General features: G+C 43.9%; 1 protein-coding gene across 1 annotated transcript in view; it reads left to right on the forward strand.

Moving 5' to 3' along the window:
- Window positions 1-16445, forward strand: part of fbxw4 (F-box and WD repeat domain containing 4) — a 57952-nt gene that overhangs the window by 19328 nt on the left and 22179 nt on the right. Inside the window, exon 6 of the mRNA XM_079229612.1 lies at window positions 7315-7380. Within this exon, the coding sequence (XP_079085738.1) occupies window positions 7315-7380 (66 nt within the window). The remainder of the gene's footprint in view (window positions 1-7314; window positions 7381-16445) is intronic.

Consider the following 16445-nt stretch of genomic DNA (forward strand, 5'->3'; position numbering starts at 1 on the left):
CAAACATTTACTTGTTACATCATAGAAGAGTCAAAGTTTAAGGATTTGTTGGTCTCACACATCAAGCGTTTCCCACTTTGCAAATTCTATCCTTTCATATATTTAATGATAAACCAATCAATCGTGTCACCTCCTACTCTACCATCACTTCAATGATGTGTTTCAATAGAGCCAAACATATAGCCAGATATTACATTACTATTATATTATATTACCAAACTACTACATCCGTGTAAAATGGCGTTCAAGAGTCATAAACTACCTAAGCAAGGCGATGGAATGTTACCTCACAAGGTCTAAGACGGCCGACAATCAGACAGATGTGTGTTTTCAGTCTTATTCTAATTTCTAAAAACATGAGAGCGAACTGAATCCGTAAGCATGTTAGCATGTCGTTCACTGCACAACATCATCTTCACTTTATTAACATCACAGAAAAGAAGTGACCTCTCGGATTCCCCTCCCAGTAATCCAAGTTATCACATTTCCAATGGGAAATATAAAATATAAAAATATTTCCAATGGGAAAAATGAGATAAAATGCCCTCTAGGACGCCCTTGCAGTGGAGAAAACTTGATAAAGTGCCTTCTATAGGATAATGTTTCCATTGGGGAAAACGTGACGGAGTCCGTCTAGGAAAGTGTTTTCAAATGGTGAGATTTGAAAAACATCCATTAAAAAATCCTTTAAAAATTGTTATTTAATAAATATTCAATATAAGTGTAAATATATTCTATATTAAATTAGACTGATGACACAGTTCTGTGGATTGCATCTTGCGCTGGTTGGAGGTACTTCAGGGGGGCATCAGCATCACACCCCTGGTCTACCATGCCCTGCCACTGGATAGAAAGTGGCTTGCTGCATTTGGGGACATTGTCATAGCACATAGCTGCGTGCAGCGGAGACGCTGGAGCCAGAGGCCATCTAATATCGCTATATTGCTCCCTCCCACCTAACAATGAGCCGCTTTTTACTAGCAGCTCTAATTCCTCCACACTTGTCGATCAGTAGCTGTAACCTGTGCGCTGAATGCTGACCGTCTGGACGGCAGCGGTGGTCTTGGGAACGCGGGGCGTGTTGATGTGTTGCTAACAATGTTGGTTCTGTTGGACTCAACTCCCAGCAGGTGCTCTCACACTCTGTTGCGTCTGTGTGTGTGTGTGTGTGTGTGTGTGTGTGTGTGTTTGCGCGCAGGACAGTGTTATGAACGTGTGTTGATGTGTCTCCCTCCCTTCATTTCTGCGTGTGTGTGTGTGTGTGTGTGTGTGTGTGTGTGTGAGAGTGCGGCTGGGTTCCCACTGAGGACTCGGTTAGTTTGTGTGACCCTGCCACACAGGCCCTTAGATAATACAGCCAGCTGATGAGGTTACCCAAACGGCAGCAGAGGCCCAGCATGCTGCTAATGATGAGCGGAGGAGTGAGGGGGAGGCACACATCGGGAACCTGTTTGGTCAGAGATATGACTGTGTGTGTGTGCGCGTTTGTGTGTGTTTAGGGGGGACACTTGCCCCACATTAGGCGAGTGAGGCTCTGACCTTAGCAGCTATAATATCAGTGCAAGCTCTGACCCCAGATCAGGCCTGGTTGGCCCTTCAGCGGCCGAGAGCGCTTGGAGAGACAAGGGGGGAGTCGTACTTCATTGTATGGCCGGTGTCCTCTGTTCTGCCTCTGCCAGTGCCACGGCCCGGTGAGGGGTGAGTAATGTGAGTAATGGAGAGTAATAGGGTCCAGATAGTGAGTGTGACCGTAACCCTATTGTATCCTGTGTCAGCGGGGTCAGAGGTCACCCACCACGCATACTGGTCCCGGCCCCACCCGACCCATTTGGGCCATAAATGAGTTTACCCAACACTAATCACCGAGGGACTGCCGATGGGCCACACTGCTTAATGGGCCTGACAGCTGCCTGTATGCCGCACTTAGACGCCCCCCCCCCAACCCCACCCCACCCTCAACCCCGTCCTGCCACCCACTCAACCCCCACAACATGTCCCACTCCTCACCACTCCCCATGTGCTGATGGGGCGTCATGGTTTGCTACAGTATGGACCGCTGCATAGGCTTTTTACGTTTTTTTTTTTAATTGTTTGATAAAGTTGGATGAATTTCATCTGAATATCAATGTCTTAATAAAGGCATTTGATAAACATGTGCACACAATATGGTATACTTATCCTAAAGTCCAGTCTACGTCTCCAAACCATTTGTGTCCGGGGCGTAGGTTCTCCAAAACATAGTTGGGACAGAATACAGGAAGGGGTTCTTCTGGTGGTTCTGGTGGTTCTTCTGGAAAGTAGCACACTACATATATAACACAGTTATTGTGTTGTGAGCCCGATGACGGTTAACTGCAGCATCCCAGGTCTGGCCTGGGACCTTTGTTGCCTCTCATTTCCTCGTCTCTCTCTCTTCCCTTGTTTCCTGTTAGTTCTACTGTCCATTGAAATTCTACGTTACATGCAGAATAATGGAGCGCTGCAGGGATTATGTATTTTTATAAGCCAACCAAGGAAGTTAGCATCACCCTGGTTCCCTCAAAAAATGTTTTTTTTCCCCTTTGGATTATTGCAGAGCTCTGTGGCAAACGTTTATGATATTTACACCTTATGTTTAGTATAATAATCTTCGATCATGAACCCCATTTGCACCATTGACCTGAAGTCAAAAGTTATCAAAAAATAAACCAACTTTAAAAAAAACTAAACGTTGAATTTGAGATGAGGGATCCAGAAGTGCAAACATGCTAATTCATATTCGGTTTCAGGATTCAATCCTAAAATGCATTATGCATAATTAAATTGACATTTAGGTTTGGAGGCCTTGTAATAGATAATCTATTTCTATGATTACTATGAAGAGAACTTTCTGTCACTATTGATTGATTGTTCAATCCTGGCGTCTTTTGGGAAAGTAGCTAGTAAGAATACAAATACAAGTTGGAGGATTTTATGCAGCTAGTTAGTGTCAGCAGCTCTAAAATCTCATCAGTCCAGGGTGCTGGTGGGTTTAAAGTTGACAGTGAAGTCTTGTTGGTTATTGGCTGCAGGCATCAGTTCTCCTGCCTCTGCAGGCCATGACGAGATCCCCTCCTAACAGAGCTGACATGAGTAGAGCTGTATGGTGATATACATCAGAAATGCGTCTGCATTTATGGAAAGGTCCTTTCCATAATGTTGCCAGACACTTGTGGTAATAACCTGAGTCTGTCGGTGGCAAAAACAAGCACCATGAGTTGACATGCATCGCTGGTGAGGAGTTGCTCTGTTATTACTTTGCAGCCTTTTTCAGGAGCGGACCAATTATAAGAGTTAAAAAGTCCCCGTTAGTCACTTAGACACCACATATGAGTAAATAGGGTCCAGGATGAAAACTAAGGAGGTTACCCTTTAAGACCATGCTTTGTATGGGGTGAGAACCAAGCACCATCTCCTGGTTCTCACCTGAGTACCAAACTCAAGACATTATGTGGGAACCTTGAGGCTTCTTTAGGAATCTTCGTGTATCAACAGGCTGGAGGCAAATGAGTCCGGGACTTGAGATGACATTTAAACTGTACTCGTTTTACTACGAGGTAGCATGCAGATTTGGTTTTGTTTAGCTCAGGTAGATGCTGAACAAACAATGATGATTAAACTAAAGACGGGCTACTGTCAATACGCACGTCTGTCCTACCTGATTAAATATGTATCTTGGCTTATTTCCATCAGCCAATCATGACTCAATGAAGTGTCTCATTGTTGAGATACGTCTGCAGGCCCGTCCTGTGGGGACCAAGAGCACGCTGCTGGGGAGAGGAGCTACATTTCACATCCTGATGACGTCAATAATCATCATCTCTAAAGAAAATGCAAAACCTCTGTGATTCAGCAACCTTTTCAAAGCGGTATAATCACATGTTGTATCATCGCGACTGTATCAACTGTGGTTGAGGACGAGAGAGGGAATGTGACAACGTGACAGCAGCATTAGTCGTGTTGTTTGAGCGAGGGCCCGGACACACCGGGTCACATTCTGACAGTGTTGCTGACCTGTGGCTCGACCACAGCTGGAGCTAATGGCTTCCTTCCCTTCACTGTGGTTAACAGGCAGGGAGTTAACCCACGGGTCAACAGAAATGGGGTCTCTGCTGTGAATAAGCATACAGTTCAGCCCCGGAAACAATTTCTAGGATTTTTCCTTGGACGTCTTCATAAGGCCAGCGGGTTTATCTGCAAGCTGCAAAATGACTTGTTAGCAATTTCACATGCTCAAGGAAAACAATCCTCAAAGGTTTATGGTCTATGTAGGAGATACATATGCACATTTCAGTTTTGTCATTTTAAAAGGCCAATAAAATGATGAAACAGACATGTAGAAACCGTTTAGTTGGATTATAGCGGCGGTAAATGAAAGCAATCATACATCTGATTATTGATTCATCATTAGCATGTTACTTTTCTTATTTTATGTCATTTTTTGATTTAATAGGTTTGGGGTTTTGGCCAGCTCTTGAAAAAAAAAACACTAATTTATACATTTGTTAATTAATTTACAGAATGGTCAATTGGGTTTCAAGTTTATTTATAATGAAATGATAAATGTAGTAAAGTTACTTCATAATAAACTGAGTTTCAGCTTTAACCCTCTGATCCCCGGCGGGAAGGTAAAGCCGTGCACGTAGCCAGAAGCTGTAAAAAAATCATAATCATAATCGTCAGAGGTTCATCTTTTCGGTCCTTGAACACATCGTGTGTGACCAACGCGACCGCCAGAAAACGCAACCGACACTAATCTTAAATTTGCGATATTTCTAATATCTAAAATGTTGTACCAAATAAACCGTTTTCCTCAACAGATCCTGTAAAAAAAGCTTTCAATTCTAAACCAGGAAGCCGTGATTGATTTGCCTCAGACCAACAGTCGTGACAAAACTCCTGAGGAACGTAGACTGACCTGCAGGCTGATGCAAAAGAGCTTTTAAAAAGCTCAATATATAACTGTAACATCCCGTGAGTCCCATGTGTGTCTCCTGATTGGTTCCCTACACCTGCGCTCAATCACCTGCCCCTGGTTTCTGCCTCAGGTAACCCCACACACATATACTGCCCTGCTTTCTCTGCTCCACTGCCAGATTGTCTTTGTCCTCGTGTGCTCAGCAGTATTATCCCTGGTTATCTTCCCGGGTTTATGAGTCTGCCTTACTCTCGCTTTTGGGGATTTTTTTGCCTGCTCCCTGTCGGCCTTGTTTTCCTTTATGGACTGACCTCTGTGTGTGACCTTTGGGCCTCGTAAAAAGACCTTGCCTTCTCCCTCACCTCGTCTCCAGTGTCTCTCTCTGCTCTGCCCCAGTAACCTTACATATATATATATATATATATATATATATATATATATATATATAGCACCTGGGATATATAGATTCCATTGTACTTTTTTGTAAAAGAAATGATCATTTATTTTCTTTTTTCATGATCTATGGCATTATAACTGTGTTGTACTGCACAACCGACATGTGCGAGTTCTCTCTACCTCTGGTCATGGTTGTGGTGTTTCCATAGGGGTGCAGGCCCAAAACTGCTTCAGGGTTCAGAGGGTTACTGTGTGTTTGTGTGTGAAATTATTCAGTAAAGAATAAGTAGAGAACCATGTGTGTGTATTAAGTTCCACAGTCTTTGAGTTGACTGTGTCTATTTGGCTCACCAGAAGTTGGGGTCTAAATATCGGCCGGCACCGTTATTCATGCTGGAACATTTAGCTTAGCAACCGCCGCAACAATTCAACAGATATGTCCGTATCGATCCCCCTTCTCCATCCGCTTTATGATTCCAGAGAAACAGAGTGTATTAGTTTCCCTCTCTGCTTCCGTCTCCATCTACAGTATTCGTCCTCCAGCCAACAGCACTTGTCAGTAACTATCTCCGCGTGTAAAAGGTGGGCCCTCCCCCCTGTCCGTCAACCCCGTAGGAGGGCGCTAAGCCCTGAGACTCGGGCCCGGCCCAACAGAAGCCCCCCTACCACCAGCACCCCTGGCCACCACCCCACCCTCTACATAGCTTCTAACACCCCAGCACACCCCGCCAGCCCCACTCCCACAGCGCTCCTCCCCTCTCCTTTCAGCGCTCCCCCACCTCTCCACATGCGTGGTATTCACTGTGCATACCTAGGCTGCTAATTCCAACCTGCCACTCCAATCAAAGGATCACGACTGTTGTAGTTTTCTCCTCTTTTCTTCTGCTGGGAAACAATGTTTGGTGGATGGAGGCAGGGACGTGTGTGTGTGTGTGTGTGTGTGTGTGTGTGTGTGTGTGTGTGTGTGTGTGTGTGTGACAAGCAAGAAGAAGCATTCTTTGTGCTAAACCCAAGAGTGTAGACAAGTCCTTCATGGTAGTGTGTGTGTGTGTGTGTGTGTGTGTGTGTGTGTGTGTGTGTGTGTGTGTGTGTGTGTGTGTGTGTGCCGTCTACGCTGCACGTCGCCCGCAACCACTGAAGTGCATTTCCACGGGAAGAGTTGACATCAGCGACAGATGTGACTAAAAGCGTCGCCCTCACCTTTTCCCTTTTGCACGACGTTAACTTTTGGTAAATCAAGTCAATAAATGCAGTCAAGACCACTTAAACTGAGACCGAGACCAGACTGCATCGAGATCGAGACTCTGAGGTGTTGAGACCAAGTCAAGACCGGACAGGTAAATCAGACATTACATTCCTGCTGGTGTGGTCTTGAAATAAAACCCAGAATCCTCTTTGTCCGAGACCAAGACACGACCGAGTATAAATGATTCCCAAGACGAGGCCGAGACCTTCAGGGGGAAAGTGTGACTTGTAAAAGTAGCATGAATAAATTCAGCTGGCAGATATATGGAGGCTACTGTTCGTGGTTGGGTAATGCTATTTAAGTAACTTATTGTATTACTTGCACACATTAAAAAGTACTACTGGGTGGTGAAGCGTCCCGCCATCTTTTAGCTGGACGGAGAGAAAAATACACCAAATTCTGCATTTTCTTTTTTCATACAGAAATGATTTGTCTTTATAGCCACTGTTTTAACCCTATAAACATATCGTATGGGATTTTGTTTGGGGCTACACTCACAACTCTGGTATATGTCCAATACATTGAGGTTGTATGATCCTTTACAGTCAATCTACCTGAAACACAAATAACATATGTATGTTATTGTCATTAACCCTTTTTCCAGAGTTGGAGTTCAGATGGTTTAAGTGGTTTGTGTGAGACTATTCATTCTCTCTCTCTCTCTCTCTCTGTGTGTGTGTGTGTGTGTGTGTGTGTGTGTGTGTGTGTGTGTGTGTGTGTGTGTGTGTGTGTACAGATCCTTTGTAACAGGCACTGCATGCTGCGAGAACTTCTCCCCTCTTCGCGTCTGGGACGTTGAGCGGTAAGTCGAGAAGCTGCTCTGACAGGCTTCAGCTTTTCTGTAGCTTGCAGCACGTAATATGTTCAGCATTAACATGACTAATAGCATTAGTCATGTTTAGTCATCGTCTCCTACCAAGTGAAAGATGCATCATTACAAAAACTGAGGAGAAACCCTTAGGCGGTTCCAGATGAAAGCATTGGAATAAATGTGGGTTCTCGGTCGACCCCTCTTGGTGGGCTCTAGATACAACCCTTGGAATATAAAAAGGTTATGGGTCGGACCCTCTGGATGAGTTCTAGATACAACCCTTGGATTAAAAAAGGGGTCTCTATAGAACCCCCTGGGTGGGTTCTTGTTCGCACCCTTGGTAGGTGGAAAGGTTCTCTAGAATCTCTCACAGGGGTTCTGGTGGAACCTTTCCCAGATGGTTCCATGTTGTTCTGTTGGGTTGTAGGTAGACTCACCTGAAAGAGTTCCAGGTGGAACCTTTATATAAAAAAAAAGTTTGCAACTTTATTTTTACACAAGTAAGGTGTTTGCTAATTTCTATCATTGCTCAAATGTCTTTTTTTATAAAACAACTTGAATATGCAAAAATAAACATTGATCAGCCTTTAAATGTGTATCCATAAGAGTTGGGTTAGTTTTATATGGGTAATTATATCATGGACATTTTATGTAGTTTAAATTAAACACAGTTTTGTCCAATGAAAGTGACGGAACATTTCTCAGAGTGAAGCTCTTCTAGTAGTCCACACACATACACAGCTGTGCATACTAGGTGTCAATCAAAAGTAAAACCCTCTCTCAAACCTTTGCTCTTCCTCTCACTGCCTTCCCTTGCTGGCTTCCTTGTAGACTAGCCCAGCTCCTCTTCCCTTACTACAGTACAGGTGCGCGACTGAGTCCAGTGCATTATGGGTTAAACACAGTGTGATTATGGAGGAGTCGAACGACTAATTTTCCAGATCAATGTTCCCACACGGCTTCTGTTGATGTGACTTTTTCCCGACGTACAATATGACTGCATCAGTGCGTGGAGCGACAGCGTGGCCCCTTGAAGCGCAGGTCTCTAAACACCATGGGACGCGCTATTCTTGAGCGAGGAGCCGCTCAAAATGAGTGGGGCCTCTGAAAATTCCTGTCTCTGAAAAGCGAGGCTTAAACCTGATACATCCCCTCTGAGGCTGCTTTAATTCCCAGCTTTACCTGGGCCAATTAAAACGGGCCGACGCGACACAACACAAGAAAAGCTGCTTCCTGCGCCCAAACGGCCTGGAAATCTGAGGAGGGGAGAAGACAGGAGCGGGAAGAGGAAGGGAGGGATGGGCGGGATGGGAGGCTACGCTGGAGGCTGCAGGTAGTGGGGGTCACAAGGTGTAGCAGGCCTCCCATCTAGTAGAGAGCCTTGTGTCTCATACGGACGCTAAGGTTGTTCTCATACAGCGTTCATAGCTGTACCTACAAAAATGAATTAGCTGTAATTTGTAGAAATTCCACGTCATCAATTCACATGTAATCCACGTGATCGTGAACCAGGAAGTACAAAGACCGCATGCAAACCCACACATAGCAGGTGGGTTGGGAAGAGGAGGTGAAACAACCGGCGACACAGCAGAAGTCAATGCTGATTTATTTTTTACGTAACTTCCATACGAAAGCAACGCCACTTCCGTCGTTATTTTAACCCAAACCACGATCTTTTCTAAAACCTAACTGAGTGGTGTTGCCTAAACTTAACTATGTATTTCATGATCTTGTCCTCAACCCAACTAAGTAGTTTACTTTGAAGACAGAAGTTTATTTTGAAAAGACTATGAATGTAAAATAAACTGAAATGAACACGTGTTACTGGACTTTCTCCGAAAAACACTTGATGAGTTAAGATATATATATATATATGAGGATACTTTGTTTTCTATTAGCATGTTTGTGATTTATTACAAGTCTGGGACAAATGAAAGAATGTTGTCTTTGTATGGGAAATGAAAGAGTAACCAATGGAGTCTCCCCTCTTGTCTTAGCTTACTTTCAAAGAGGTATTGCTCATGGTAGGCAGGTTCTTTGTGGTCTTTGCTGCTCTCGCCCTGCACTGTACGTCCATGGAAACAACAAGCACCCTGAGGTGTCTCCATCGACATACCAGGCTGCGTGTGGCTGTGCAGTCAGATGAGGGTGATCAGGGTCCATTGTTCATGTTTACTCTCATCGTGTACGCCCAAGCACTTAAACTGTGAATGTTCAGTTCAAGAGATGCATATTGTGTTGGATTTGGAGAATCCGTTGACCCCGTACGACCTCTGTCTCCAGTCAGCGTAATGTTGATCTGTTAGTGTCTCACTACCTTAGTTATACTGAGTTATTGCTCCAATGCGTCTTCTCTCTTTGCTGCTAAAGACTGAAGAGGGTTTTCCAAGAATCATGTCTGTTTACTAAATCTACAAAACGGTCCATTTTCAGCATTGTGGTTGACGTATCCATTCCAGCTAAATGTGTCAGCTGATCACATGATCACAACTCCATGCTGACAAACAAACACAGACTTTCACCCAGGAAACCGCTGTTTGTGTCCCACGTGAAACCAAGTCAATGTTGACTTATTTTACCTTACTTTTGTGACGTAGCTTGTGTACTTGTACAATGTGTATGGACGGTACAGCCGCACATACCCAAAAATATATGTCCCAAAAAAATTGGGAGGAGGAAACGAACCTTGACGCTGGTGATGTTTTCATAGTCTGGCTTTATTATTACTTGCTTCATTTTATGTGAAGCAAGTACACTTTTTATGTAACTGCCGTTAGTTAAGTTTGTACTTTTATTGCAAAAGTACTTATTTGAACCCAAACCACAATGTTTTCCAAAGCCTAACCAAGTGGTTTTGTTACCTAACTCAACCTCAAAACTAAGTAAACCTATGTTGGAAGTTCATTTAGAAAAGACACAATGCATGGAATGAACCGTCCCTGACCGCCGCTGCAGGAGAACCTATGGCGTCATAGTTTGAAGCGTCGGCCTCTTACCAAGTGTTGGGAGTGAGAATTTGTTGCTCATTAATGATCTGGTGCAACAGCTTACTTTTTTCTTACTTTTACATTTTTCTAAATGCATTCTCAAACTGGAGGATTAGTTGAGTTTGGAATTTTGTGAATGGAGAATCCTCCATAATGTGTCAGTAGTGAGGAATAGTAGCTTCTTTTTTTTTTTATACTTGATATTTGATTTAGGTATTTTTACAGTTTACAAAAAATACAACCTTCAATAATATGAAAGAATATAAGAATGAAATATGTATCTGGCCAAGTAGGGCCATAAAAAGAAAACAAATTAAAAAAATAAGCAGGTAAATAAGTAAAGATAAAAGACCAAAGCTATCAAAACAACCATGCAACAATTCAAAGGCGTCGTCAGTCAATCGTGTCAACCATAAATTCAAACTAACATACAGATATGTTAAAAAAATATATATTCAAAGAGTTCTATTCCCAGGGTTTCTCTGGCTTAGTTTTAAACTTATATATATATGCGTTTGCATCTTGGTGAAACATAGTGCTTGTCTTTTTAAAGAGGTACTGAGCTTCTAGAGCCAACAGCATCCAGGACCCTGTGAGGTTAGGGCGGGCGAGCCTCCTGCCAAAGTGCAGCCACTGCAGATGTCTCCTCCTCCATGACTCGGCACCGTGAGCCCCCAGCACCACCATCAGCCTCCACCCTGTGCATTAGCGCAGCAGCATGTCCCTTTGATCCCAGCCACCTGAGTCTAAACACCGTTCCACCTGCAGCGCCAAACAACGTCCGGCAAAAACAGCTGCCGCCGCCGCCGCCGCCACCAGATCACAGCAAAGAGACCGCAAGCTTCCAGGGAGGATTCCAGCAGTCGCTTCCTGGCTCTGTGGAAAAAAATAGTGGTGACACCGTCTCACTTTTTGTCAAATCACATCAAAACATTTCCTTTTTATTTTGGACGTGCTGTTTTACAGGTTGCAGTGATGAGTTTTTACTCTGTTATTGCGATTTGAAGGCAGACTGGTGAACTGGTGAATGAACAACTTTAGTCAAGTTTACCAGTAACTTCACCTTTCTTCAAACGTTTCATTTGAATAAAAGAACCCTGGAGCTCCTCAACAACAAGCAACTTTGATCAGTTTTTTAAAGAAATAAGTTCCAACACAGGCCTGAATAAAAAATAAAATAAAAAGTTCAAATAATAATTTAGATCACACAGTTTTGGTCAGAAAAACTGCAGTTAGATATTTTTCTCAAACTATCCAGCCATCATCCATTTCCCCTCGCTTGCCACCGATTGGCTAACCGCAGGTTGAAAAAGCTTCCATTGAGCTCTTGTGGCTTTGATTTTATTTTCATTTAACACTTTCTCTTATGCTCTGTTGCAATCAATTCTGTCTCCTTTTCTTTTTTTCTTGTTCTTTTTTCATCTCGGCGGCACAAAGAGCTCCTATGATCAGCCGGATAGAGGGGGGGTCCCACAGAAGTAGCGCCATTGGAGCAGCACCCCGACTTTTTCACACCGTCTTCGCTCATGGCTAAACACAGAGGGGGTGAAGACGGCATCAAAGAGAAAGGACCCTGACCATCACTCCCAACTCCCAAAAGTCCCCTCTGTTCTTTCAGAAAAGGAGCCCTCCTTTTTTCTTCTTCTTCTTTTTCTCTCAATCAAATGTCCAGGCTAGGATTCCTCACATTCCTGACACTGAAAAGAGCGGAGTGAAATGTCTGCGTCGGGGTTATACAAATTGCAGTGGGCATTGTCTTTGCACGGGCGCACACGTATGCAACATTTTTCGATGCGGCCCTCCCTCTCCACCAGGGAAAGCTCGCATTCCTGCCGCTGCGCCCAGAGGTGCCGGGTGAGCCGGGCTGACGTGCAGCAGGTTGCTCCCCTCTTGTTTGTTTTAGGGAGTAAAAACCTCAGCGGGGCGTCTTTTCTCTACCTGTCTGACGGCTTTTGACGAGAGGGCCTGTTTTCCCAGTGCGTCCCCCGGGCTCCTGTTTAGAGCTCAGCCTCCTAAACACACACACACACACACACACACACACAGCTTTTCTTTGGCCGTCCCCACCACGGAAGGATAATGCCCTCAGCTTCTTCTATTTTTCCCCTCGACATTGTCAGTTCATTAATGATTCCTTTCACAACCTGTGTGTGTGTGTGTGTGTGTGGCCCCTATAAAGCCAACCTGGCTCCTGCAGAGAGAGCAGACAGGCTTAAACCAGGACTTAGAGCCTGTATGTCACACAGCCAGCAGCCCCTCATAACAATCACTAAGTCGGCGCCCCCCCCGGAGCCCGGCCACCGGCCTGCCCATCTCACAAAGTAGCCGCGGCTCAAACTGCTTTGCTCTCAAGCAGCAAAATGATTCTCGCGATTTACATTTGAATCTTTGTTATTTTTATTTTTACATGAGGCTTAAAGGATCATTGTCATTAGGTTACACTCTGGCTCCCATTCATTATAGTTGGCCATTGTGTGTTTCAATTACATTGCAAATCCATCAGAATGAAATACCGTAGAAAAAACACAATTCCAGTACAACATCTTTAGTACAGCATCATGCACAGCCAGTGAGGAACATGCAGGTTGGATGCGAATGAAAGAACTGTCGGTTTATAACTTTAATGTGTTTGGGTTGTATATATACTTGCATATTTTCCAGTAGACTATATCTTATTTTCACCAGGGTGGCATCTGCTATTTTTGTTTTTAGCTTCTTAGTCCATCAGTTATGATTATAATGTTGTGTATAGCTCAAGATTATGCTGATGTATAAGTCACATGACTAACTAGGGCTGGGCAATAATTCAGTGTGATCATTTATCATCTTTCAACCATAGACTGTATGTAGGAAGTGGACGTTCATCATGACGTCACCCGTTGGTTTGTGGGCCGCAGTTTTGAAGCCTCGAGTTCATCGGCAACACATCATCAGGTGTAAACTGTGAACAATGGACTGTGACCCCACGTCCAGAGGGAAGATGTGGCTGTTAGAGATTACAGTATGTTGTTAGTGTAAAATACTGTAATATTCAGATGCCACTTGAATTTAAAACAGGGCTTTTATCTAATGCATGTAGTTGATTTCAAATGAGGTTTTATTCCCATGACAAAAGGATATTTTTTTAAACCTAACCAAGTTTATTCCCTCGAAAGGTAACAATGCAGATATTGTTATGAAATAGTTTCTTAATCAGAGTGGGGTTTCTTTTCTTTTAGCATTATGCATCATATATACGAATAAATGAACAGTCAAACTTTCTGTCGGTTTTACACACAGTGTATTTGTTCTCTTTAAATTTGGTGTCTGCATTTCTACATCTATGCCATTTACGACCGACTTGACCCATCGTTCTCTGTCATAACATCAAACTAATTATGTGTTAACGTTTTCAATACCTATTTCTTCTTAACCTTTGGCTGACTTCCATCCTTAAAGGGGCATTGCGCCACCTACTGTAAGCCTTCCCCCTTACATCATGATACTGGACATTAAGCCATTTTAAATTAAGCCAGTTGATCCTGCAGACATGTTCGCAAAATCTAACATAAAATAATAATTGGCCTAATTATTATTAGTTTTTTGGCTGTAAAATAGTGTATAATAGCCAATGGAGCAGACACCAATTAGTCGACTGCCAACTGCTTCTTTACTTCAAGGACAACAAGAAGAAGAACACTCATTGAGTTGTGCAACGCGCTGTTCTGAGGTCGTATTTCACCTATTTCTTCCAGATCCGGCTGCTTAAAACATAATCTACATGCAGTACGGCGTCACTACATTTTCCCAGCGATTCAGCGACCCGGGCCGGCTCTCTCCCCCTGTGATGTTCCTGCAACGCTTTGAGGCCGCCGGCTGTGACTCAGCCAGCCGGCTCTGTTTTTAGAGCCCGCTTCAGGCCAGACTCAGGTATTCAACATTGCTGGACTCAGACAAGCCCAGGGAGAGGATGGTCCGATCAGAAACACGCTCACTGACAGATACAGTCATTTTGACAGATTACACGCTCATGCCTCCATCCTGTAATCACACGCGGCCTCATAAAAGCCAGCGACCTACCAATTTGAGAATCCCTGCTGTTTCTGCGCTGTGATACAGCTCGTTCGCATGGTGCTATTACCGGCTTTAAGATCCCCGCGCAGATGTCGGGTCCGTTTTATGGAAGCCCGGCTTTTGTTTTTCCTTCACATTTGGGTGTTTGTAACTGTTTTTGACTTTGAGAACAGATTGTAATCACCTTGTTTGAAGGATTTCCGAGGGTAGGGGGTTATGAATTGATGATCTCTTTTTAGTTAGAGTGGCCCGTGCTGTGATGGAGACATCATTATTTAGTTATGAATGAACAGGCTCGTATCCCTTTGGCTTGAATGGGTTTCTTTTTGTGTGGCATGCGCTAAGCTCCTTGGTTTTAGTGGTAAGGGGAAAATGAGGGGTCACTACCCCACACAGACACAAACTCAGCCTCATCACAGACTCCCCATTGGCCTGGGCTTAGTCATGAGACCCTGGCAATGAGAAAGCTCTCACCCAATAAGGTGCCCTGTGGGGAAAGCCCTGGTCCAATAAGAAGGCCCCCCTGGGGTAAGGCTGGGGGATTACCAGCCTGAGCCTACAGATTGAGCTCCAGGGCGAAGGAGGGGGGGCCACTCGGTCGCCAAGGCCGGCGGCCTCCTTTAAATGGTTGCTACGGAGCAGGTATCAAACGTGCGAGAGTCGCACACAGTCACGGTCATGGAGGGTATTAAGTGGCAACAAAGAGACAGTTATTCTGCAATAATCCGCCCTGCTGAGTGCAAGTTATTCTCCAATAATCAAGAGGCGAGAAGCAGGCGGGACGGAGCTGTGATCAGAAGAGCATGGTGCTGCACGGAGCTTGACTCGCACACACACACACACACACACACACACACACACACACACACACAGGTCACACCACATCAACCCAGGCACACAAACTTTATTTATCACTTGGACATATCCGCAGTCCCACACTCACTAACCCAGGATCGGCTTTGTGAGTGTGGATTCCAAGTTAACAATTTTTTTTTTTTATGTCAGTAAAAAACAATCAAGACAGCAATACTAATAATCGTTACTCCACGGGACCTGCAGATCTCAGCCAAGGCCAACATGTAACATGAGGGTCCCATGCTTCAACCTTCCACCAAATTTCATGGAAATCAGGCCGGTGGTTTTTTGGTAATCCTTCAGACAGACATAAACACAATTCAAACCAAACATAACCTCCTTGGCGTATGTAATAATGATGACAAGATGATAAAATAATGCCATACAAATGATTATATAATAGTGTTTATACTTTACAAATATTTTATCAAATGTTTCCAGGCCGTCTGTCAACCTGAACAATAAAAACAAAACATTTAATTATGACATATTCGAGATGTGGAGGATTTGACTTTAATTAATTTTATTTAGGTTCTTGGTTTGTCAATAATTTAATTCACTGGATTAGACAACGACAGACAATCCCATTTAATCCAGACAGTTTCTCATTTGATTTTCCAGAAATACACATGTATTGATGTAAGGATATGAAATTGTACTGTTTTCGGGGATTTTATAATTGCCTGGGTCAACAATGTTCTATTATATGAGCAATAAATTGTGGAACCAAGTTGCTAAAAGGTGCACAAGTAAGTCATTTCCAACCTACAGTGTATGTTTTGATTTACCATGACACAAGAGGGATTGATAGAAAGACAGCAGTCAGGTATTCATTCATTGGGTCTCTGGGATCTGAGGGTTAGTCCCATGTCACCAATTCCATTTGTGATCTTCAAGGAGAGGATCTGAAAGCACAGCCAGTGGGAGGACAGTGTCCGTTTTTGGGGACCTCGACTCTTTGCAGACGATGTGGTTCTGTTTGCTCAGTCAGTCCGTGAGCTTCAGCACTCCCTGGGGCGTTTGCTTTCGGGATGAGAGTTGGTACCTACAAGGACCAAGTGGCCAATTGAATCGTGTTGTGTTGGAAGCGAGTTTCTGCTCCAACTGGGAGTTCAAGCATCTCGGGGTTTTGTCCACAAGTGAGGGTAAGATTGAGCATGA

This window comes from Taurulus bubalis, assembly GCF_910589615.1.
Source record: "Taurulus bubalis genome assembly, chromosome: 14".
Taxonomy (NCBI): domain Eukaryota; kingdom Metazoa; phylum Chordata; class Actinopteri; order Perciformes; family Cottidae; genus Taurulus; species Taurulus bubalis.